This window comes from Oryx dammah, unplaced genomic scaffold, assembly GCF_014754425.2.
Source record: "Oryx dammah isolate SB20612 unplaced genomic scaffold, SCBI_Odam_1.1 HiC_scaffold_11, whole genome shotgun sequence".
NCBI lineage: Eukaryota > Metazoa > Chordata > Mammalia > Artiodactyla > Bovidae > Oryx > Oryx dammah.
In genome coordinates, this window is record NW_024070195.1 from 34975132 (window position 1) to 34999663 (window position 24532).

The following is a 24532-nucleotide window of genomic DNA, read 5'->3' on the forward strand; positions in this document are numbered from 1 at the left end:
TGAGAAACACCGTAATCTGGCTTTAAAGCCCAGTCTCCCAGCTGCTTTTACCCTCAAGGACTCCCAGTTTGATGACCACTAGAGAGCAAGCTTTGGTGGAGGTGGTCAGAGATGTTTGAGCACTGAGGTGGAGAGAAGGTTGGGAAGGCAAACCTCCTACCTGCACATCTATCTAGCTAGTAATCAGAGGCAATGAAGTCCCAGAGGCACAAAGCCACTTATCACATTCATGCCTGAAATAGCAGGAGGAGGTTGGAAATTACCTGTATGTCCCTCCTCTTGGAATGCGTTGAATAAGTAAACCATGGTAGAGCCATACAATGGGACATGGTGCAGCCATAAAACAGAAAGAAGTAGCTTTTATTAGCGTGGAACCACCACCAAATATACACTGGGGGTGGGGAGGAACAAGGGTAGTTTATATAGCATCTCCCATTATATAAAAAGGGAAGAAAGTATATACCGGCATTTGTGTTTGATGCATAGACTATTTCCTGAAAAATACATCAGGTGATGGACATACTGGAGGCCTCCAGGGAAGAGAACTGGGCGTCTGGGAGAGAGGGGAGAAGGGGGATGCTTAGTCATTACTTATATCTTTTTCTGTCTTTTAAATGTTATATTGTAGACATATATTTATTATCTATTCAAGATTAAATAACTTTTTAGTAAACTAGGGAAAAAAGAAACACCATAATAAAATAGAGATGACGGTGAGTGAGAGTGTCCATGGGAAATCTGTACCCTCAGGCCAGCTGCTCCCCACTTGTACTTGGGCACTGACAGGTGACATCAGAGAACTAAAGACTTGTTTCAGTACGAGCCTTAGTTAAACAGAAGCAGGGTAGACCCACTATCAGTAGTTGAAGAAAATGCATAAACGAATGCCTAAAAGTCCAAAAGGAACACCATTAGAATCTGGGGCCCCAGGGCTTTTTCGTGATGGCAAATACCTGACAAGGCCCTTCCTCTGGCCACAGCACATGCACTTCTAAGAGCCTCCGAGGATCCTGGCCCTTCTATTTAAAAGCCTCCCGGATCATCAGCAACTCATCTGAGTAAAGGGCTTGGGCCAGGGCCCCTTCCAGCCCTGGACTCTGCCAGATCAGGTGACCCCTTTCCTGGGGCAAGGCTGGTACAGAGCCGGCAGACACACTCCAAAACCTAACCTGCCCCGCGGGGGTACAATCTGAGGGCCAGTGCCCTGGCAGGGGTGGGAGGACTTCCGCCAGCTCCACCAGGAGAAGTCTGGTTCCTGCTGACAGCAAAGTAACCTCAGGGCAGAAGACTACAGGAGGTCAGCGCTAGGGCAGTTGAGTCCCCGAGGCTGGGTCACCCAAGGCTGGGTCAAGCTCTCTCTGCCCTCCTCAATCCTTACTCACCTCTTCCGGAAGCTTCACTTGCTCACACCCTCCCAGCCCCTTCAGATCTCAGCGCCCCTTTATCCCTTAAGTCCGGCCCTCTATTGACCCTGGCTCTTCTGACTTGGTGAGTAGTGGTAAGCAGGTTCTGGTGTTTATCTGTCTCCCTGACAACACTGCAACCGCCCAGAGGAGGGAATTAATTATCTGTGTGTGTTTGTGTTTCCTCCTCTCCCCTAGGTACAGGGCTCAGGATGCAGGGGGCAGTCCCTCTCGGCCTTGTTGGCTGTCCTGGGGCCAGGACTCGCTTCCCCCCAGCTTGATCATGTTTGTTGAGTACCAGACCACAGGAAAGTAACTGAAGAGAAATGGCATCTCTCATGTCCTTCCAGCCAGAAGGCCACCAGGAGCCAGAATGACCCTCTGACAAGCTAAGTCAACGGCTGTCACCGCCTGGTGATCCATCTCACTCTGAATAGCACCGAAAGCCCTGACTCAGGCTCTGTGCTGTGTGGGCCATGCTGCCCCCTGGCCCCCTGATCCTCCCCAGCACCCTCTCTCCCTCTGCTCTCCAGGGTCTAGGGGCCCACATCCTGCCTCAGAGCTGCTGTGCTTGCTCTTCCCTCTCTTCGGAATGCTTTTCCATGTGGCTGGCCCTATTAATGCAAGCAGGGCCCTGCTCTGACAGCTCTCCTTCCCCACCCTGACCTAGCCCCTTTTACTTGCCCCTCCTGATCCGATGTGCTCACTCTCCCTCTCTCCACCCCGCACAGGGCCCTGGGAGGGTGGCCGTTCTGCCTGCTTGGATAGGCACCATGCCCTCTGGCTTCCATTCAGCAGAGAACAGGAAGGGAGGGGTTAGGAGGCCAGGGTGTTAATCCCTGGATCGGCTCCCTCCCTGCAGGGTGGCTGCTGCCTACTGGCCCCCTCAATGGCCTTGGCCCCAGCTCCTGGCAAAAGGGGCTCCCAACAGCCTCCCTCCAGGTCTGGTAACTGCGCCTCCCTTCCCTGTACTCACCCAGGTCCGGTGAGTACTACCTGTGCTGTGCTCCCCTATTAGCTCGTCCACATCTTAGGAGGTAATCCCTTTATTAAACCTTCCTCAAATTCCTCAGCCCAAGTATACCGTGGCTTTTCTTTCAGGACCCCAATTCACCGCCCATTACATGTCTATGGTTTGTGAGCTGTCTCACAAACCCCAACTGGCCCCCAATTAGACCAGAAGGTCAGAGAATGTGGCAGCATAGTTATCCTCCGCTGCATCCCAGTGTCTGATCATAGTAGCTCAGTATTTGTCGAATGAGTGAATGAAGGGAAGGATCCGTGTCATCTGGAGAGGGGCTCTGGGGGCGGGAAGGACAGGCTGAGATTTTAGGAGGCGAAGGGGAAAAAGAGCAGCAGTGATGAGGATGTCGCCTCCCTGCCAGCATGAAGACCTCTGTGTTATGTCCTTCTTAGCACTTCCCCATCTGCGGTGATCATAGTTTGCTTTCTTTGTATGTCTTCCCACTAGAATGGATTCCCCAGGGGCATGTGCATGTCTGTCTTGTTCACTCTGGTATCCTTAGAGCCCGGCGCCGTGCCTGACATACATAAAAGGCTCTAGATCCACACTTGTCAGATAAATGAAAGATATATGAGTTATCCAAAAGAAACACCGAGTTGGCAAAGGACCTGGAAAGCCGGGTTGGGTAGTTTGGAAGTTTCGTGCAGAGTGGTAGGGATGAACTTACAAGTCTAGTGCAGGAGTGGGGGTGGGGATGAGAAAGGTGGAGCTTACAGAAAGAGCTTACAGAAAGCCTGGTGGGGGACGTGGGCCGGGGACGAGCAGGGAGGCTGCTGCAGCCTCCAGCAGGCAGGGAAGGAAGAGGTGGCAGAAACTGGTGAGAGATCAGATGCAGATGCAGATGAGGAGTCCAGACCATCTGGAGGATGAGATGATGCTGCAAAGCCAGTGGTCCTGGCCAAGGTAAGTACTCTAGGGCTGGCTGCTACTGGCCTCGCTGATTCTATAATAACTTCTGCATGAAGTGGGAAAGCTGGAGAGTGGAAGTGGTTTGCTGGCAGGGTGGCGGTGAGTGAATAAAATCCAATCTACCTTGTTGCTTTGAGGGTATAACCAGATAGCTCAGTGGAGAGCGAGACAGACGTTGAGGACTCGCAGGGGGTGACAGCCAGGGGTGGAAGAGCAGATGAGCCACGTCCTATGTAAACAGAGGGTGGTCTGGGATCACACCCAGCCGGGTGGGTTGGGGAAGGGAATAAGAGCCAGCAAAGAAAAGGGAGGCTAAGAGGGAGCACAATCAGGAGATGGGGCCAATGTCCTGGAGCCAAAGGAACGACTCTGAAGACGGAAGGGGCAGTCAGCAGGCCACTTGTCAGAAGCGAGGCCGGGCTAGAGCTCACTGAGGGCCGCATCCTTGAGGAGCACCTTTCTGCCGCCTCTGGACCGGCTGGGGGAGCCGACAGTGCCAAGTCAGGTGCGGCCAGTGTTGGAGAAGGGTTTGCTGCCTGTCCCACCGAAGCGTCCCCAGGCACGTGGCCTAACCCTCATTGTGGCAGAGATAGCCGGTTGTCTGCCAAATCCCTTCTTTCCTTGCTGACAAGCCTTCCACACTTGTCCTAGACACAGAGCCTGATTTCCTCACTTGCTGTGCAGCTCGGCAGGGCCTGGGAGTGGGTCAGCTTCTGGGCTCCAAGCTCCCTTCACACACACACTTCCACCCCTTCCCTCCTCCCCACTGGAACGTGGACCCAGCCGAAGGGGCAGCAGCCATCTCCCAGCGCACAGACAGGAGTGTCACCTGAGGGGACGGGGGAGCTGGGAGACTGACAGAGATTTGACATCATCAGGCCACCAAGCCGGCCTGGAACACCCACCCCGACTTTCACAGAAGGCATATAGTCTGTCTTAAGTGACTCTATTTGGGGGACTTTTTGTGAGAGCAGCCTAACTCAGGTTGGAACATATCGTTTAATCCAGTAGAAATACCACTTTGGATCAGACCAAAAGTCGTTCCAGGTCATCTCTGCCAGGGGTCCTGCGGGGCAGTGACAGGGGGCCACAGGCGTGTCCCTTGACAAGACTCGCACTCTCCACATACCTGGAATTGTTAAGTCTCCTTACAGATCTGTTACAGAGCCATTACTCAGAAACCATTCAAAATCCTTGATAAAAACGTTTGTAAACTTGCCATCTACTCCATCAAGAAACGAGTAACAGTGACTAGAAGCCTCACCAACACTCTCTGCAACTGATTTCATTTCCAGGTCCCAGGGACAGTGTAGGTGTGCGTGCGGGTGGACCCTTGTGGCACACAGTGGTGGCAATGCCTTTGAGGAGCAGAATCGTGTGCCTGTGAAGCAAGAGCATGAAAGGTTAACAAGCGCGGATTTGAACAGGATGCCTGCGGGCAGGACCACAGCTCTGCTCCTTATCAGCCAAGCAGACTGAGGTGTTTCTGAGCTCTGGGGCCTCAGGGCCTCCACTGCAAGTGGGGACAGTAAGGACATCCACATTTGAGGTGATTGTGAGGATTAAATGAGTCCGTATGTGGAAAACACAATAATGACTGACCACCATTAAGTTCTCACTTAGTATTAGCTTGTATGTCATTTTTAACGCAATAGAGAACAAAAAAGTTTGGCAACTGAGTAACATTGTCACTTACAAAGCACAGGTACAGATGTTCTCATTAAATCTTCTTGATGAGGTAATCATCATTATCCATTTTATGGAAACTGATTTGGACATTTAGGGAGTTGCCCTCCATCTCACAGCTGATTCCCAGATGGCTCAGTGGGTAAAGAATCTGCCTGCATTGCAGAAGACCTGGGTTCCATCTCTGGGTCAGGAGGATCCTCTGGAGGAGGGCATGGCAATCCACTCCAGTATTCTTGCCTGGGAAATCCCATGGATAGAGGAGCCTGGCAGGCTACAAGTCTATAGGGTTGCAAACAGTCGGACATGACTGAAGCCACTGAGCATGCATGGACACAGAGTTGGTAGGTTGTGGTAGAGCCTTAAGTACAGATAAATGTCAATGAGTCTTGTTTTATAGAATCACCACCATTAAGTTGAGCAACTTAAGGATTCCAGAAAATCAAAGTTTAGGAAGGCTAGTTCCATTTAGGGTTGTCCCACCCACCCTCCAAACCAGGCCACTTTGTTGTTAGTTTCTCAATTAACTCCACTGATCATCTTATTTAACTGCCTCATGATCAGAAAAGGAGAAGAGGACCTGCCCAGCACCCTCATCCCCGGGCCAGAGCTGGGAGGGGCTGTCGTACACTTCAGTTCAGTTCAGTCGCTCAGTCGTGTCCGACTCTTTGCGACCCCATGAATCGCAGCACATGCCTCCCTGTCCATCACCAACTCATGGAGTTCACTCAGACTCACGTCCATCGAGTCAGTGATGCCATCCAGCCATCTCATCCTCTGTCGTCCCCTTCTCCTCCTGCCCCCAATCCCTCCCAGCATCAAAGTCTTTTCCAATGAGTCAACTGTAGAGATGTGAAAACCTAGGGCAACGTGTGGATCTTATTTTGGTCCTGATTCAAACCAGCCAACTATTAAAAAATAAAAATATCTTTGAGATAATAGGAAAAATTTGAGTATATGAACTGGATATGAAAGGATATTATAAAATCACTCTTCAGGGTACTTCCCTGGTGAAAGCGAAAGTGCTAGTTGCGCAGTTGTGTCTCTTTGCGATCCCATGGACTAGCCCGACAGGCTCCTCTGCCCATGGGATTCTCCAGGCAAGAATATTAGAGTGGGCTGCTGTGCCCTCCTCCAGGGGATCTTCCTGACCAGGGTCTCCTGCATTGCAAGCAGATTCTTTACCATCTGAGCCACCAATCCCATACAAAAACCTAATTTTTAACGAAGACACAAACATCATTCAGTGGAAGAAGGGTAATTTTTCCACAAAGGGTAACTGAATCAGTTGGACATCCTCAGGCAAAAGTGAACTCAACCTAAACCCCAACCTCATAAAAAGTATATCAAAATAGATCAAGGCCTAATCATCAAAAAGTCTACAAACAATAAATGCTGGAGATGGTGTGGGGAAAAGGGAACGTTCTTGCACTGTTGGTGGGAATGTAAATTGATACAGCCACTATGGAAGACGGTATGGAGATTCCTTAAAAAGCAAGGAATAAAACCACCATATGACCCAGCAATCCCACTCCTAGGCATATACCCTGAGGAAACAAAAACTGAAAAAGACACGTATCCCATTGTTCACTGCAGCATTATGTACAATAGCTAGAACATGGAAGCAACTTGCATGTCCATCAACAGATGGATGGATAAAGAAGTTGTGGTACATACGCACAATGGAATACCACTCAGCCACTAAGTAATACTGAGCAAATATTACTCAGCCACTGAGCAAAAAGGAATGCATCTGAGTCAGTTCTGATGAGGCAGATGAATCTAGAACCTATTACAGAGTGAAGTGAGTCAGAAAGACATACTGTATTCTAATGCACGTATACAGAATCTAGAAAAATGGTACTGAAGGATTTACAGGGCAGCAGTGGAGACACAGACATAGAGACTAGACTTACAGACGTGGAGAGAGGGGAGGAGAGGGTGGGATGTATGGAAAGAGCAACATGGAAACTTACATCACCAAATATAAAATAGATAGCCAATGGGAATTTGCTGTATGGCTCAGGAAACTCAACCTAGAGGGGTGGGAAGGGGCGAGAGATGGGAGGGAGGTTCAAAAGGGAGGGGATATATGCATACCTATGACTGATTCTGTAAACAATTATCCTCCAATTAAAAAAAAAATAGATCAAGGCCTAAAACATAAAACATGTATTAAAATATTAGAAAAATATAGAAAAAGATCTTCAGGACCTAGGGCTCAATAAAGAGGTTTTAGGCCTGTCAACAGAAACAATCTATAAAAGAAAAAATAAATTGGATTTCATGAAAATTAAAAACTTTTGCTCTCCAAAAGATCCCTGTGAAGCGAATGAAAAGACCAGCTACAGAGTGAAAAAGTATTTACAAACCACATGCCTGACAAAGTTCTTGTATCCAGAATATATAAAGAAATCTAAAAACAAAGAAGCAATCCAGTTAGAACATGGACAAAAGATTTAAATGGATAACTAACCAAAGAAGATATACAGACAGCAAAAAAGCGCATGAAACCATGTCCAACATCTAGCCATCAGGGACAGGCAAACTAAGGTCACAATGAGTGTGATCACATGCCTTATCAGAACGGCTAAAAAACCTGTTTAAATAACATCAGACACTGGTGAGGATGTGGAGAAACTGGCTTATTCATACATTGCCAGTAGGAAGGCAAAATGATACAGGCCACTGTGGAAGGGTTTTTTTTTTAATGAAACATACAGTTGCCATAGGACCCAGTGGTTGCATTACTGGGCATTTATTGTAAAGAAATGAAAATTTATGTTTACATAAAAACCTATACACAGCTGTTCACAGCTGCTTTAGCCATAACAGCCCCAAACTGGAATCAGCTGAATGGTTAAACAAACATGGTACATCCACCTGGGACGCTGCTCAGCAATAAAGGAGCTACTGACACAGCCACTTGGACGGCTCTCACTCCTTATGCTGCGTGGAAAAGCCAATTCCAAAAGGCTACAAACCTTAAAATTCCATGTAATTTTTAAACATAAAATTAAAGAAATGGAGAAAGGAGAGCAGTGGTTGCCAGAGGGTAGGGATGGGGAAGATGTGAGAGGTGGATATGGTTACAAGGAGACAACACGAAGAACTTCATGGTTATGAGAATGTTCTGAATTTTTAAAAAAATTTTATTGGGGCAAGTTGATTTACAATGTCGTGTTAGTTTCTGCTATACAACAAAGTGAATAGGTTATACACATACATAATCCACTTTTTTAGATTATTTTCTCAAATAGGTCACTATAGAGTATTTTTATTTTTTTTTTTCAAATAGGTCACTATAGAGTACTGAGTAGAGTTCCCTGTGCTATAGAGTAGGTCCTTATTAGTCATCTATTTTATAACTTTTATGGTGATTTTTTTTTTTTTTTGGTTACACTGGGTCTTCGTCGCTGCATGCAGGGTTTCTCTAGTTATGGCGAGTGGGGGGCTATCTTCACTGCTGTGCACAAGCTTCTTGTGGCGGTGGCTGCTTGTCGCGGAGCACAGGCTCTAGGTGCACAGGGCTCAGGAGTTGCAGCATGTGGGCTCAGGAGTTGCGGCTTGCACGCTCCAGAGCTCAGGCTACTCTTGCTCTGGCACATGGGCTTAGTTGCTCCTCTGCCTGTGGATACTTCCCAGACCAGGGACAAACCCACATCCTCTGCTTTGGCAGGTGGATTCTTATCCACTATACCACCAGGGAAGTCCTATCTTTTTTATCTGTCGTAGTGTGTATGTCAATTCCAACCTCCCAGTTTATCCCTGCCTGCTCCCCAAAGTTCTATATCTTGACTGTGAATTTACACAACATAATTACATAGAATTACACACACACACAAAGGTGAAATCTGGATAAGCTCTGTGGATTGTACCAATGTCATTTTCTTGGTTTTGATATTATACTAGTTATTTGAGACGCTACCAGTGGGACCTCCCTGGTAAAACATTTTTTTTTGGGGGGGTAACATTCTCTCAATCTGTAATTACCTGAAAAAAAACTTTAAAAAGTCTATCAGAGATGCATAACAGCATATTTACAGATTACATGATACAGCTCTTAGGTTTGTTTTAAAATATATTCTAGGAATTGAAAAAATAAAACAGTAGAAGACATAGATGAAACAGAACTGAAAAGATGTTGCTAAATGTTGAAGCTGGGTGAAAAATACATGTGTTGGAAAACACCAGTTTTGTGTTTGCAGACTCCCCAGATAAAAAGTTTTAGACAGCTTAGAAGGACTAAGCCTAACTTAGACAGCCGTACTCAATGCTGTAACTTTTGCATACAAATTGAGTTCAATGCTTGTAATTGTTTCATTTACAAAGTTTATTACGACCTTTTATTAAGAGCTCATAAATCACATGCTTAATCTGATTTCATTGACTTTTTCCCTCCACGTATTCTCCCAAAGTTATTAAAAATAACTATTTATAAATATACAGTGAGGATCATGCAGTTTTTACACAGTAAGAGCTGGGTCAATGTTTCACGTTGTCCAAGCATCTCCCAGCGTCTCGTTCAGGACAGAATTTGAGCAGCATGGCCTCTGAAGTCTCAACAGCAGAAGGGCAGTTCTTTTCCAAATTTCACCTCATCACTCAGCATTACAGCATCAACAGGTGCTTGTCTGGGAAGTATCAGGAGAAACCGCTGGGATGACCACTCCAGGAAGTGGAATTTTAGCCCTGTAACTGCCATGGCTTGACCCTAGGACTGTATTTAAACTTAACAAAGAGCCAAATGACAAGCTTGGAAGGGGTCAGCACAGGCCCAATCTGACGACTATAACTGGAAGGGTTTCAGGTCACTACAGACAGGGAAACTCTTATTTGGTCCAGAGCTGGGGAATCCGATTTTCTCATTCCGCTTCCCTTGTCCAGTTACTGATAGCAGCACTTTCCTTCCAGCCAGTGGGATGACGTGTTTAGAGAATGGTGAGGCCAGCACATGGAGCCTGCTGCCTGCTGTCACTAGGCTTTTTGAGTTTTCAAATTCAACCAAGAGGACGGAAGACTAAGAGATGACTGTGGAGGCTGGGTATCAGGAGAGCTCAGGATGGACCTACGGACTTTACCCAGGGTCTCGTGTTTTCTGTGTATTAACTGGGATTTCTCTGGGATTTCACTGGCATTTCTCTTCCTCCGACTTAGTTTGAAAACCTCTTCCTCTGGAGACCAGCCAAAGGTATCAGCTTGCCCAGCATCTTCCTTTCTTGGTTTGTAGGCACATCAAGGATGAAGAGGCAAAGAGCTTGGGCAGATTCAGACTTGCAGGTTCTTGTTGGCCCACTTGTGCCATAAGGTGGGCACATGGCCTTCTATCTGTGCCAGCCTCCAGCAGACCCACCAGGTTTCTCAGCCTTTGGACCATACGGCCAAGCCCAGCCTTCAAAATCTCATCCCCACCACCTCCCAGTCCCATCGATCCTTTTCCTATTGCATAAAATCAATGATTCTGCTATCAAATCACAGCATAATACATCCACTTAGTAGGCTCTTGCCCAAAAAAATCTCTCTTCCCAGGATGGTGCAGAACTTGGTGGTTCCCAAGCACACGCTCCATGACGGGACAGTAAATGATAAACCTCTCGGGAGAGGGCACTGCCCTGCCTCAGGGAGATTTCATCAGATGCTGATGAGAGTCAGTGCTGTCTTCCACTCTCCTCCCCATGAAGGCATCTGGTCACGCCTCCTGACTCCTGCTCACCCTACAATGAGGCTGCAGTGGAGGAGCCTCCTGCTACCAACAGGTTGAAAAAGGGCAAGTCACCTTCAACCAAATCAACAGGGTGCTTGCAGCCCAGGCGGGCAGAGAAATAAGGAGATGCTAGGATGATAAATCAGTGCCACAAATTGTTGGCCAATGAAAGGGTCCAGATATCCTGAAACACAAACTAAGCACACCGTCTTTCTGGCAATGAGCACAGCAGGCAGAGAGCCCTCTCTCTCTGCCACCTTCTCTGGTCTCCCAGGTTTCAAAGAATCAAGTTCCATGATTATAAATGAATTCACCATTCCTGTACCCCATGGTATGGCCAGCTGATTAAAAGTCTCATCATTTCTTCATCAACCCCCAAATCCAGTGAGAATAGGTAATTGTAATAGAGAGTTGGCTATTAAAATCATGCCAAGTTCACACCCCACAGCCTCGGCTTGACCCCAAGATGACCACCTTCCTCTTCCCTCGTGTGGCTTTAACTCGCCCAGGAGGGTGGCATCCACATCTCTGTACAAGGCAGGCTTCCTTCTTAGCTCAGGAGAGGGACCTAGAAAGAAGAGGAATCCTTGGAGCCCACCTGGCGGGGGGCCCGCTAGCTCTCCTTCTGGTGAGGGGAACAAAAACTGCTGGGCTGTGCGGGTTGGTCCCTGGGCTGCAGGATGCTCAACCTCCATGCAACAGGAAAGAGGTACGTGCAGGAAACGAGGATGGAGAGGTAGTGAGGAACATTTCCTGTTACCAAGTAGCTCTGCCCAAGGCTCAGACCCACCATGAGCCTCTCTTTTCTGCCCAGGAGCAGAGAAGACCACCTCGGTCGGCCGGGGAGGCCTCTCTGCACCCCAGCCTCCAACTCACTTCTTCCTGCGGATCTTGGGTTTCTTCACGGGCCGCAGATAGGGGTTATCGATGATATTCTCCTCCCCGTTTCGGCTCCCCGACAAGGAGGGGTTCTGCTGCAGAACAGAGGTGTTCTCCTTCTCGGCTCCAGAATCATCCTTTGAGCAAAGCCGAAATAAAGCAAAACAACCAGCAGCGTGAGGAAAGAGATCATACCTGTGGCTAAGAACTACTACAAGCACCCCTCTCATTGAAAAATCAGAAGCTTGGCTAATGTGCCTCTCTCTGCCCCAGAGAAGGCCAGGCAGTGGCTGCGATCAGAGGAAGGCGGGAGCGTCAGCAGTGACACAGAACACAAGACCCTGAGAAGGCACGGACAGGAGTCGGAAGGGAGCAGAGACCTGGGAGGGCAGGGAGTCAGGGACTACAAGTCAGATGCTTCAGCCTGTGGGGACATAAAGAAAAAGAGAAGTGGGACTTCCTTGGTGGCCCAGTGGCTAAGACTTCTCGCTCCCAAGGCAGGGGGCTCAGATTCAATCTCTGTTCAGGGAACTAGAATCCACATGCCACAACAAATATCAGAGATCCGGAGTGCCACAAGGAAGCCCCAGTGCAATCAAATAAATACTTTTTAAAACTTAAAGAAAGAGAGAGAGAGAGAAGGGGCCCTCGTTCCCCTGCAGGACTGAGAGGTATAGGACCAGAACAGATCATGTGCACAGAGCCCCTCCTGGAGCTAACCTCATGTAAATCATGATCTACTGCCCCATAAATTCTCAAGCATCTGGTACTTGCAACGTGGTGCCAATGGTCATATCCTGGTGGAGGCCAGAAACTGCTGGAGCCCCGAGAGCTCCCACGAAGGCATCAACGTGGGAATGTCATCCACCACCTCCATGTATGACCCATGGATCAGGCCTCTCACTGTTTGTTTTTTGAGAAAAGTGGTTTTTGGAGAAAAGTTTATAAGTTTGAGTATAATCAATATGATCTTGAAGATTTTTTTTAAAAAATCACAATTGGATGTAGACATAGAAAACAGTAATGATGCTGAAGTTTTACAAACTGCTTCTAAAAATACGGGTGACTGATTTTCCTTTCCTTTTTTACACTTTCTGTTTTCCAAGTTCTTTAAAATGAGCAGAAGCTACAGGAGAGGTGCTGAGGGGACTCACACGAAGGGCTCAGGCCCAAGTGGCAATAAGTGACCAGAAACTGCTGGTTGGGCTGCACCCCCTGGTGACAGGCCGAAGGTTCCATCACTGAGGTTCCTGTTCTGTGTGTGCCAGTCGCTCAGTTGTGTCTGACTCTTTGTGACCCCATGGACTGCAGCCCGCCAGGCTCCTCTGTCCATGGGATTCTCTAGCCAAGAATACTGGAGTGGGTTGCTTTTTCCTTCTCTAAGGGATCTTCCTGACCCAGGGATGAAACCGGGTTCTCCTGCATTGAAAACAGATTTTTTACCATTTGAGCCACCAGGTCAGCTGTTGTGTAACTTGAGGCAAAAGAGGATCTGACCTCAAGCAGGAGATGGCACTGTCAGAAGACAGCAGGGCAGAGGATGCTGTCATCAGGGATAGGAGAAGTAGATGAAAGAAATAAAGGAACTAAACTGACTGAGATTGTAAAGAAAAGGTGGGAGCAAAAAGGACTGTCAGGAGTGACTTGGGCTCGGAAAAGCCAGACTCCGGCAATGCGCATGCTCTGTGTGAACCCCAGGCACCCAAGGGTGCTGCCTCCAGCCTCACAGTTTCCAACACCATTTCCACGGCAACATCTCCCACTTGAGCCTCCCCAGCTGTCACCTCCCGTGACCTCCAGGCCTGCACGGCCTCTGTCACTCTACCACCTGCCGTCTCCGGGCATCTCAAGTTCAATGTGCCTGAAATTGAACTCCGAGCGCAAACAGCTCCTCCCACTGACACAGGTGACGGCAACTGCATCCTCCCATTGGCCCAAGCCCCCAAATCCAGTCACGACTGCTTTTTTTTCTTTCTCTGATATATCCCCCAGCCAGTCTGTTAGGAAAACTTCTTGGCCTTACTTTCAGAATACAGGCAGAATCGACTTCCATTGTCTCTAGTGGAACCCCCTGGTAGGGTCCCCTGCTGTCTTCCACCTGGATGGACAGCCGCCTCCTAACAGCCATCCCGTCACAGTCCATCCTCTGCCTGCCCCGCGGTCACCAGCGTGGCCAGTGCTCCCTGGAGAAGCTCAGACCTGCCCCTCCTCCGCCCCACATCCTCTCATGACTCCCGCTTCACCCAATGGGAAGACAGCTCTTCAAACTGCTCACAAGGCCCTTCCTGACCTGACCTCTCCCTCTCCCCCACGCCCATCCCACCTGCCTCAGTCACAGCCCCACTCGCCTTCTTACTGTTCCCTTTCCAGGACACCGCCCCAGAGAGCCCGAGGCTCAATCCTTCACCTCCTTCAAGACAGCTCGGATGTCACCTTCCCTGTGATGTGTACGTTGAGCACCCTATTTAAAATGGAAACCTCCCCCCTTTACCCTGGATCTTTCCCTACTCAGTCCCCTCCACCCCACAGCACTTTTCATCTTTAACATACTATAGATTTACATATTACGCTTCATGGTCAAGCCCCCACTGCCAACACACGGGCTGCCAAGAGGCAGCGGTTGTCTTTGTGCTGGTCACTGATGTGTCCCAAGCACCCAGAACAATGTCTGGCACCTACCAGGTATTAAGTAAATACTTGTTGAATTAGTGAATGGTACGTTGTTCAGAAAAGAGTAAAGGGTGAGGCACTGGGATTGCCTGCAGACGGCAGCTGGTTCAAAAGTATGAGAAAATAATCATCTGATACACCAATTTAAAATGAAGAGCCCCTTCATGTTCGTAGATAGAGAAACCAGAATCAAGCTCAACAAAGTAACTACCCAGCAACAGTCCGTGACAGCTTCTTCCTCCACAGACAAAAGAACACTTTAAAACAGCAGTTAGTGCACTCCTTGTTAACAGTGTCTGTAAACACTAAAGACAGGAAATAACCTAATGGCCACAGGGGACTGGCTTGTAAAGTCCACACAAGAGGGCGGGACTATGGGGAGGGGCGAAACAGCTCCGCATACAAGGATGTGGAATGACTGCCAAGTAGCTCCACAAGGGAAGAAAGCAAGGGGTAAAAACTGTGATTTGCTGTGTATGTCTAAAACAACAATTAGAAAAACACCTCTAAGGACCTCCCCGGCGGTCCAGTGGTTAATATTCCATGCTTCCAATGAAGGGAGTACACGTTTGCTCCCTGGTCAGAGAACTAAGATCCCACGTGCTGCACAGCATGGCCAAAAAAATAAATTCAAACAAAGTCTCTAGAAGGATTCACAAGAGTGTGGTGACACTGGTTGCTCTGTAGGAGGGGAAAGGAGAGTGAAAGACGGTCACCACACATCTTTTTGTACATTCCGGGTTTCAAATGTTTGATTGTTGCCAGTCCAACAAAATAACAAGCCCAATTGATTGTCCATAAATTGTTGCTGGAATCCTTCTCTTGAAGTTTTTTATTTCTCTGTTCTGTACAGAAGAGCACATGGCCATACAACAGGGGCGGGGAGGGGGTGGGCAGGGGTGCCATGGTCTGCCGTATGCCAAGCACCCAACATAGATGAGCTGATTTTATCTCAGGCTCCTCACTTCCCCTTGAAGTAGGCATTCCCATTTGTAAGGAAACAGACTCGGATGCTGGGTCAGGCAACCAACGTCACATAGTGGAAAACAGCCTGGTCTGGATTTGCAGCCAGGCCAGTCTGACTCCCAAGGCTCAGGTCTTTTTACTCTTTGCTATCTGGCTTGGCCTCCAGGGATCCAGAAGTCCTCAGGCAGCTCCTGGCATCCAGTCCGCCTCACTGTACTCACCACCATGACCTCACCTATGTCACTCCCCAGAGTGTCAGGTAACTCAACTGCAAGCCCTTGAGCTTACTTACAAAGGGATTGTGATGTTTGTTTAGAAGATTCCTCCTTCTCATAAGGTGAACCTCATCTTAGTCCATGACCCAATCACCATATCTCAGACCGACTTAACAGAGTCCAAACCAGAAGCGTAGGATAACAAGCTCCTCTGCTTTACGTAAAGCCATGGGCTGCCAGCCCTAATTCTGAAAGGAATAATTCAACATTAAAGAGGTATGTGATCAGGCAAGGGAGACCGTCAGTAAATACTAGAGTCAGAACTGGCACTCTCCACCTGCATCCCGGGGCTGCAGACTGCCACCTGGGGCCTCACACTTCAGAGAACCCTCAGTCCAGTCACGACCACTGAGCCATCTCTTGCTTAAAAGCCAGGGCCAGCCTTAAAGGGCCGATGAACATGGCAACCTCACTCTAAGGATCCAATAAGCCTTAAAGGCATTAGAGCTTCTGGCAGGTCTGTGCCTCTATTTGGAACTTTCTCTCCTGATGCATAAATGAGCGGCTCTTACCCTCTTACTTGCCAAGGACAATACATCATAACCAGAAAGGAACACCCCCAAGTCTCCACGAGCACACTCCCCTCCAACCTTTGTCTCTGTCCACATACTCTGTCTCCTATCCTGGCTGGGATAAGTCCACAATCAGGCTAACCCCTCCTTTTGGGTACTGGATTCCTGCCCTACCAAAGATCATCATTCCAAAATGTTTTTCTCTCCTGAATCAACTTTATCAGATCACTCCCATCAGCACAGGCGTCTTGTTACACCTCTCTGACCTCCTTAATTCTTTCCCTTTAGTTACCACTCCATTTCTCTCTTTCCCGTCACAGCAAAATTCCTTGAAACCACTGTCTACATTTAATAGAACTTTCTGTGATGATTTAATTGTTTATATCTGCACTGCCCAGCAGGGTAGCAGGAGCCACAGGTGGCTACGGAAATGTAGCTGGTGTGACTAAGGAACTGAATTTTTTGTTATATGTAATTTACATCAATTTAGACTTAGTTGCCTGTGGACTACTGGCCACTGTGAAGGACAACACAAGTCTGTACTCACTAACTCCAATTTCTCTCCTCCCATTCTCTTTGAATTCCCTTGCTCTCATTCTTCCTGAAATGGCTGTTGCCAAATCTAAGGGACAAAGTCTCGGTCCTCGCATGGCTGGAACTAGCCGCAGCTGCAGACAAAGCAGATCAAGCGGGATCACTCTCCTCCTCCTGAAACTTTCTTCCCTCGGCGTCCAGGACGTGCCACCTTCCCTCCTGTGCCTTCACATCCTTGGCCGGTTCCTTGTCTCCTCAGCTGCTGTCTCCTCAGTGCAGAGCCCCAGGGCTCAGTCCTGGTACTTCTCTTTTTTATCCTCATTGCTCCCTAGGTGCTCATCTGGTCTCTCGTGGTTTTCAACACTACCTACATGCTGAGGACTCCCAGACTTGCACTTTGAGCCCGAACACCTTCCTACCTGACATCACCATGACTCTGCGACCCCACGGACTGTAGCCCACCAGGCTCCTTTGTTCATGGATTATCCTGGCAAGAACACTGCAGTAGGTTGCCACTTCCTTCTCCACGGCATCCTCCCGAGCCAGGGATCAAACCTGCGCCTCCTGCAGCCCCTACACTGGCGGGGGGATTCTTCAGCACTGAGCCACTAGGGAGGCCCCTACCTGATCTCACCACCCGGATATCTAACAAGCACCTCAAACTTACCTCCTGTACACCTCAACTCCTGGTTCCCCCGCTACCCCAGTTCCACCCAAAAACCTCCCCTTTCTTGGCTGAAGGCAACTCCTTTTTTCCTACTGTTCAGGCAAAAAACCTTGCATTTGTCTTTGACTCTCTTCCTCTCCCATCTCACACCCACTCCGTCAGTCGGTTCTTTTCTGAAAATCGCCTGCAATTCGGCTAAATCATCCACCCGGTCGTGCCTCTTCCCCTGCTGCCGTCTCTCAGCTTCCTGCACTGTCTCTGAGCTTCCTGCACCGTCTCTGAGCTTCCTGCACCATCTCTCAGCTTCCTGCACCAGCCCCCCGACCGGCCTCTGCTCCGCCCTCACCCTGTGCAGTCCACCTTGACCGCACCAGCTCACCCATCCCGAGACCCAGCTCGGCTTAGTGGGCCCCGTGGCTCCCGTCTCACTGACAAAAAGCCCAAGTGCTGGTGTACTGTGAAGCCCTGAGCCCCGGGAGCTCCCTGACCCCATCCCCTGCTGCTCCCCTTACTGGCGTCCCCCTGGTCACCCCCACGGCCTCTGCTCTTCTTCAGCATAGCAGTTCCCACCTCAGGGCCTTTGCATCTGCCGTTCCCTCTGCGGGGAAGGCTCCCCTCCCAGAAAAGCGCAGGCCTTGTTCCCTCAGGCCTTGGCTCACCTGTCTGCCTTCTCACTCACCCTGTCTAACACCACACTCCCCAGGCCCATACCTACTCCTGTCCCCTACTCCTGTCTCGTTTTTCCTCAGTTCCGTGAGGGCAGGGCGTTTTGCCTATTTTGCCTTCCACTAATTTCGCAGCACCCGACACACGCCTGACTCTGGCAGGGGCTCATTCAGTATCTGCTGGATGACTGGACGAATCCCCAGGGAGCAAGAGATGACGTTACCACAGGCCCATCGTGCAAGCCCCTCACAAGAGGCCAGAGACTAAGGAGGTCCTGTCCAACCCCTGGGGAGACAGGCAGTGAGCAGCATGGGCTCCTGCAGGGGGTGGGGGTGGGGGGTGCACGGAAGCGGACGGAAGGCTGGACCCACCGGGCTGATGTGAAGAGGAAGGTTCTCTGTGTCCGTCTGCTCGTCCTGCTCCGAGGAATCCGTCTCCTCCATCTGCTGCATCTCCAGCTCAGATGGAAGAAGAGCCGTCAGGTAGGGAATGGTGAAAGGCCTGGCAGCGATCACTGGGGGATTGGAAAAGAGGCCGGGAGCCTTACGACCACATCAGCGAGCAGCACCCAGCGGCAGGGATGGCTAACACGCTCGGGCACTCACCATGGGCCAGGTAACACTTACACGTTACCTTTAATCCTCGCCTCCACCATATTAAACAAGTACAATTACCAGCCTCATCGTACAGATGGGGAGCTTGAGGAATGGAGGGATGATGAACGTGAAAGTGAAAGTAAAGTCGCTCAGTCGTGTCCGACTCTTTGCAATCCCATGATCATGGGATTCTCCAGGCAAGAATATTGGAGCGGGTTGCCATTTCCTTCTCCGGAGGACCTTCCAGACACAGGAATTGAACCCAGGTCTCCCGCACTGCAGGCAGACACTCTACTGTCTGAGCCACCCGCCTCAAACACACAGGAAGTGGCAGAGTGGGATATGAACCCCAGCAATATGACTTCAGAGCTTCTTTTACCAAGCACCAGAGAGGACTGGGGCTGAATCCTAGCGAAGCATCAGCTTAGTGATCTTATACCTGAGGCTAGTTAACCCCTCAGCTTCATTACTAGAGCAAAGATACGGATCCCTTCAGCCTGAAGGACTCAAGTCCTGACAGTGGACCTGAGAACTCTTGGCCTGGAATATATCCATGGAGCTAGAGGGCACTTCAGGTAAAGGAGCGATCCAATTCCTCCAAAAAGCAATGAGGCTGAGGAGAAATTATTGTTTAAAAAAAAAAAATGGAAAGAAAGTCTCTGTGTATACTTCCATGGTAGAATTAACAGGAGACACTCAAAGATTATTTTCAGCATGGCTCAGATGTGGGTCCTGCACACAGAAAGAACTAGGTCTGAACACCATCTGCTTGCCCTGTGACCTTCAGCAAATTACTCCATTGCTTTTCTCTAGAAGCCTTGGCTTCCCGGAAGGGCAGTGGAAATAGTTCCTAATTCAGAGGTTTACTCGAGGAGCTCAGAAGTAACAGAAGGGAAGTGATCAGCATAGCTTCTGGACTTAGTAACCTAGCTGCTGTATATCCAAGGCCAGGAACACAGCGAGGATCCACCAGGAGCCTGCTGACCTATCCAAGCTCATTACCCTCGCTCCCCTAGGGAAACCCGGAGGCTGATGGAGGAAGGAACTTGGGTCACACAGTGAAATGGTAGTGCTGAGATGAGAACTTCAGGGGTGGGCCCTGTGAGGGGCTGCCATGAAGGCGAAGCCTGGCAGAGGCTCTGTAACTCCCTGGCCCCTGATGCCAGGTCCTTCTACCACCAGGGCCGCCTTCTCACTGGATGAGCCTCTCCAATGCCCAGGGCCCAGTCACCCTCGAGGTGACCTCAACTCAACGAACCTCAAGCACCCACTTCCAACACAGGTCATGACTGTTTTGGAGTCATCAGTTAGGGACAGGCCCTGAAGATCTGGAAAAAAGAGCCAGAAATCTGAAGAACAAGTTTCACCCAAAATAAGGACAAAGCTTACTTGTTTCTTCCAATCACAATGAGGGAGGGAAGAGGGGATGGTGTCTCAAGGACAAGGCAGGGTCCACAGAGGGGAGAGACTCACGTGGAAACGTGCTGACGTCATCTTTGAAAAGACTCTGGGTCTCGCCGGTCTTGGCCATGAAACGGGTGAGTGCCCGCTCCACATCGCGTCTCTGGGACGCGGCCTTCTCCCGCAGGACCTGGTAGTCTGACACGGGCTCGCGGTACGTCTAAAGGGAGAGCAGCAAAGACGCTCGAGAAAATACCCGTGATTGCACTGCTCTCCTCGGTCCCTGCCTTGCTGTTGCTCTGTCCTCCCACCCTTTAAATGACCCGCTACCGTCACCTAGAGCAGAGATCTCCAAGGGTGGTGGAAGGGCACAAAGAAAGCAATAAGACTATCATTAACATTTACTTTTAATCTTAAAAATTAAGAAATGTACAAATATTTATATAGTGATTGATCCTAGGCCTTCATTTAGCTCCCGTGACAGCTGGACTCAGGCATAAGGGAGAACAGGGAATCCTCAACCTCCAACCCCCTGCAAGCCCTGATGGGACCACCCAGGACCCTTGGTGTAATATGATGACAAGATTTTCTGACATGTTTGAAATCTTCCCCAAATGAAGAATTTGATGAGATCCTGAACACTCTGGTTAAAAACATTAAAAAGCAAGATCTTACGATTATTTTTAAGACAACTGCTTGACATTTATCATAAAAGTTTGAAATTTCATTAACAAAATTCTTCAAATAAATTGGTAGGTGAGAATGAAAAAAAATTACTTTTATGGTTTATTAAGGACAGCCTAAGATGCCACCTATCTTTGTAATGTATCTTTTTCAACTATGAGAGCCGTTAAAGTAAACTTCAGTTTAAAGAAAGACGTGTCGAAGTCCCAACCTTGAGGGCCTCAGAATATGATCTTACAGTATTTGGAAGTAGGGTCAGGGCAAGATGCACTCAGGGAACATGAGGTGATATACAGTAGGACGGCACGAAGCCACATGATTGGTGTCCTTAACAGAAACGGTCACATGAAGGCGGAGATGCAAAGAGAGGGCCACGTGAAGGCGGAAGACGGGAGTAACGCATGTACAAGCCACAGGACCCCACGAGCTGCCTGAAGCTGCCAGAGGCTGCGAACAGATTTCAGAGGGAGCTTGCTGACACCTTGATTTTGAACTTCTGGCCTCTGGAACTGTTAGACAATGCATTTTTGTTGTTCCAAGCCACCTACTTTGTGGCACTCTGTTACAGCAGCCCTGGGACGCTCATACAGAATTCACTGGTCAAGGGCAATGTCTGTGTTGCAGTGGTGGGTGACCACTTGCTCCTTTCCCCCTATATCTTGAGGTATGGAAAAATCTCCCGGATGACTTGCTCTAACCCCGCATTGTGGCCTTATTTGCATCAGGACACTGGGACACAGCAAGTGAGTGGAAAACTTCTAGGGACTCCTGGCCACCATGTGCCTTCCAAGGGAAGGAGAAATTGCTAGAAGGCAAATTAGGAAATATCAAACCACAGATGAAAACTAGACTTGTCCCATATAGACCCAAAGCTCACAGTTATGATAAGCTACTGCTGCTGCTGATGCTAAGTCACTTCAGTCGTGTCTGACTCTGTGCAACCCCACAGACAGCAGCCCACCAGGCTCCGCTGTCCCTGGGATTCTCCAGGCAAGAACACTGGAGTGGGTTGCCATTTCCTTCTCCAATGCATGAAAGTGAAAAGTGAAAGTGAAGTTGCTCAGTTGTGACCGACTCTTCGTGACCCCATGGACTGCAGCCTACCAGGCTCCTCTGTCCATGGAATTTTCCAGACAAGAGTACTGGAGTGGGCTGCCGTTGCTTTCTCCTATGATAAGTTACATTTCATATTACCAAGCTTTTTTTTGGCTGTGCCACATGGCATGCAGGATCTTAGTTCCTTGACCTGGGATCAAATTCATGCCCCTGCAATGGAACAGTGGTCTTAACCACTGGACCACCAAGGAAGTCCCACCAAGTATGTTTTAAGTAACTTTTACCCTGATTTCAAAAATAATTCTTACCTATTATGGAAAATTTAGAAAACCCAGAAAAGCATACACAAAACAAGAGTTAGCTACACTCTAACCAAGAATTACTACCAATGTTTTGTGGAATAGGTCTTTTCTTTATGTGGCTAGGTACTTTTGTATCTAGAAGATATTAAGAAGTGATGGCAAGAATATACAGAAGAACTATACAAAAAAGATCTTCATGACCCAGATAACCACAATGGTATGATACCCCACCTAGAGCCAGACATCCTGGAATGCGAAGTCAAGTGGGCCTTAGCAAGCATTGCTACGAACAAAGCTGTTGGAGATAAAGGAATTCCAGTTGAGCTATTCCAAATCCTAAAAGATAACGCTGTGAAAGTGCTACACTCAATATGCCAGCAAATCTGGAAAACTTGGCAGTGGACACACACGTAGAAAAGGTCAGTTTTCATTCCAATCCCAAAGAAAGGTCATGTCAAAGAATGTTCAAACTACTACACAATTGCACTCATCTCACATGCTAGCAAAAGTAATGCTTCCAAGCCAGGCTTCAACAGTATGTGAACCGTGACCTTCCAGATATTCAAGCCGGATTTAGAAAAGGCAGAAGAACCAGAGATCAAATTGCCAACATCTGTTGGGTCATCGAAAAAGTAAGAGAGTTCCAAAAAAACATCTGCTTTATTGACTACGCCAAAGCCTTTGACTGTGTGGATTACAACAAACTGTGGAAAATGCTTCAAGAGACGGGAATAGCAGACCACCTGACCCACCTCCTGAGAAATCTGTATGCAGGTCAAGAAGTAACAGTTAGAAACAGACGTGGAACAAAAAACTGGCTCCAAATTCGGAAAGGAGCACGTTAAGGCTATATATTATCACCCTGTTTATTTACCTTATATGCAGAGTACATCATGTGAAATGCCGGGCTGGATGAAGCACAAGCTGGAATCAAGATTGCTGGGAGAAATATCAATAACCTCAGATATGCAGATGAGACCACCCTTACGGCAGAAAACAAAGAGGAACCAAAGAGCCTCTTGATGAGAGTGAAAGAGGAGAGTGGAAAAGTTGGCTTAGAACTTAACATTCAGAAAACTAAGATCATGGCATCCAGTCCCATCACTTCATGGCAAACAGATATGGAAACAATGAAAACAGTAAGAGACTGTTTCCTTGGGCTCCAAAATCACTGCAGATGGTGACTGCAGCCATGAAATTAAAAGACGGTTGCTCCTTGGAAGAAACGCTATGACCACCCTAGACAGCATATTAAAAAGCAGAGACATTACTTTGCCAACAAAAGTCCATGTAGTCAAAGCTAAGGTTTTTCCAGTAGTCATGTATGGATGTGAGAGTTGACTATAAAGAAAGCTGAGTGCCAAAGAATTGATGCTTTTGAACTATGGTGTTGGAGAAGACTCTTGACAGTCCCTTGGCCTGCAAGGAGATCCAACCAGTCCATTGTAAAGGAAATCCTGAATATTCATTGGAAGGACTGATGCTGAAACTCCAATACTTTGGCCACCTGATGTGAAGAACTGACTCATTGGAAGAGACCCTGATGCTGGGAAAGACTGAAGCCGGGAGGAGAAAGGGATGACAGAGGTTGAGATGGTTGGATGGCATCACCAACTTGATGGACGCGAGTTTCCGCAAGCTCCGGGAGTTGGTGATGGACAGGAAAGCCCGGTGTGCTGCAGTCCATGGGGTCACAAAGAGTCAGACACGACTGAGCAACTGAACTGACTTTTGTGTCTGGACGGGAGAGGCACAATTGTGCCAGCTTCAATTTCTTCATTAACTCTATTTTTGCCAGCAAAGTGCAGAAGATAATTCTCCTTTGCCAAATTGAAAGGAGGAGAGACATTTTGGAGGAGAGACATTCTGAGTCCTGAACTACCCTGTTACCAATAAACTTCTGGACTCCAGTCTGACAGCCAGGTAGAATTGAGTCTGCTTTTGCATCAGTCACAGCCTCTAGCATGGCCTTGTCACTCACCGGAGTTTTGATGTAGGTGTGGGGGTCGGGAAACTCAGGGAAATGGCTGGGGATGTGTGGCGGGTGGGGTCGGTTCTGTCCTGCAGTGAGGGCCTTGGGGGTCACCGGCTGATTGGTCACCGGAGCTGCAACAGAGTCATGACTGGTTACTATTCCACCAGAGGTCCTGCGTCTCTAACCCAACCCTCCTTTTCTCAAAATAAATGCTGGACCTTAGTGTTCTATGCAACAGGCACTTTGTACTTCTACTAACAAAAGGCGTTCGATGGCTTGAGGACCTGAAAGGGTACCTCTGCCCCCAACCTCTGCATAATCTGGGGTGACATTCCCATGTACAATAATCTGCCCGCATGCCTCTCAGGTAGGTGAGTTGGTGGCTGTGACAAGTTAACTAGGTAAAAGAGAGGCCTGAGGAACTAAGCAAGTTAGGTGGGCTGCTCGCTCTTTTCAAGAATCTGGGTAACAAAGACAAACACTGAGCCAGGGAAAGTTAAGTGAGGAGGGGATTAAAAACGGCACCTTCCACTGCTGCCTTGAGAGGTATTCCTAAAAAGATGCCAGCCTGAAAAGAGTGATGAAAAAAAACACAAACTAGTGAATTCTTGCCAGGTTCCATA

General features: G+C 48.5%; 1 protein-coding gene across 5 annotated transcripts in view; it reads right to left on the reverse strand.

Moving 5' to 3' along the window:
* Positions 1-345: 345 nt before the first annotated feature.
* The window catches only part of TAF8 (TATA-box binding protein associated factor 8), a 28959-nt gene continuing 4772 nt past the window's right edge, over positions 346-24532 (reverse strand). The window contains exons 5-9 of one of the 5 annotated variants that reach the window (XM_040249693.1): positions 23916-24040; positions 19965-20112; positions 18267-18409; positions 4601-4717; positions 346-553 (exon numbers count right to left, since the gene is read on the reverse strand). In XM_040249693.1, coding sequence (XP_040105627.1) covers positions 4622-4717; positions 18267-18409; positions 19965-20112; positions 23916-24040 — 512 coding nt within the window. In that variant the 3' untranslated portion in view covers positions 346-553; positions 4601-4621. Of the gene's footprint in view, positions 554-4600; positions 4718-8925; positions 11295-11598; positions 11743-15089; positions 15705-18266; positions 18410-19964; positions 20113-23915; positions 24041-24532 lie in introns of those variants that run through there. The other 4 variants (XM_040249691.1, XM_040249694.1, XM_040249692.1 and 1 more) reach the window with 4 other exon arrangements.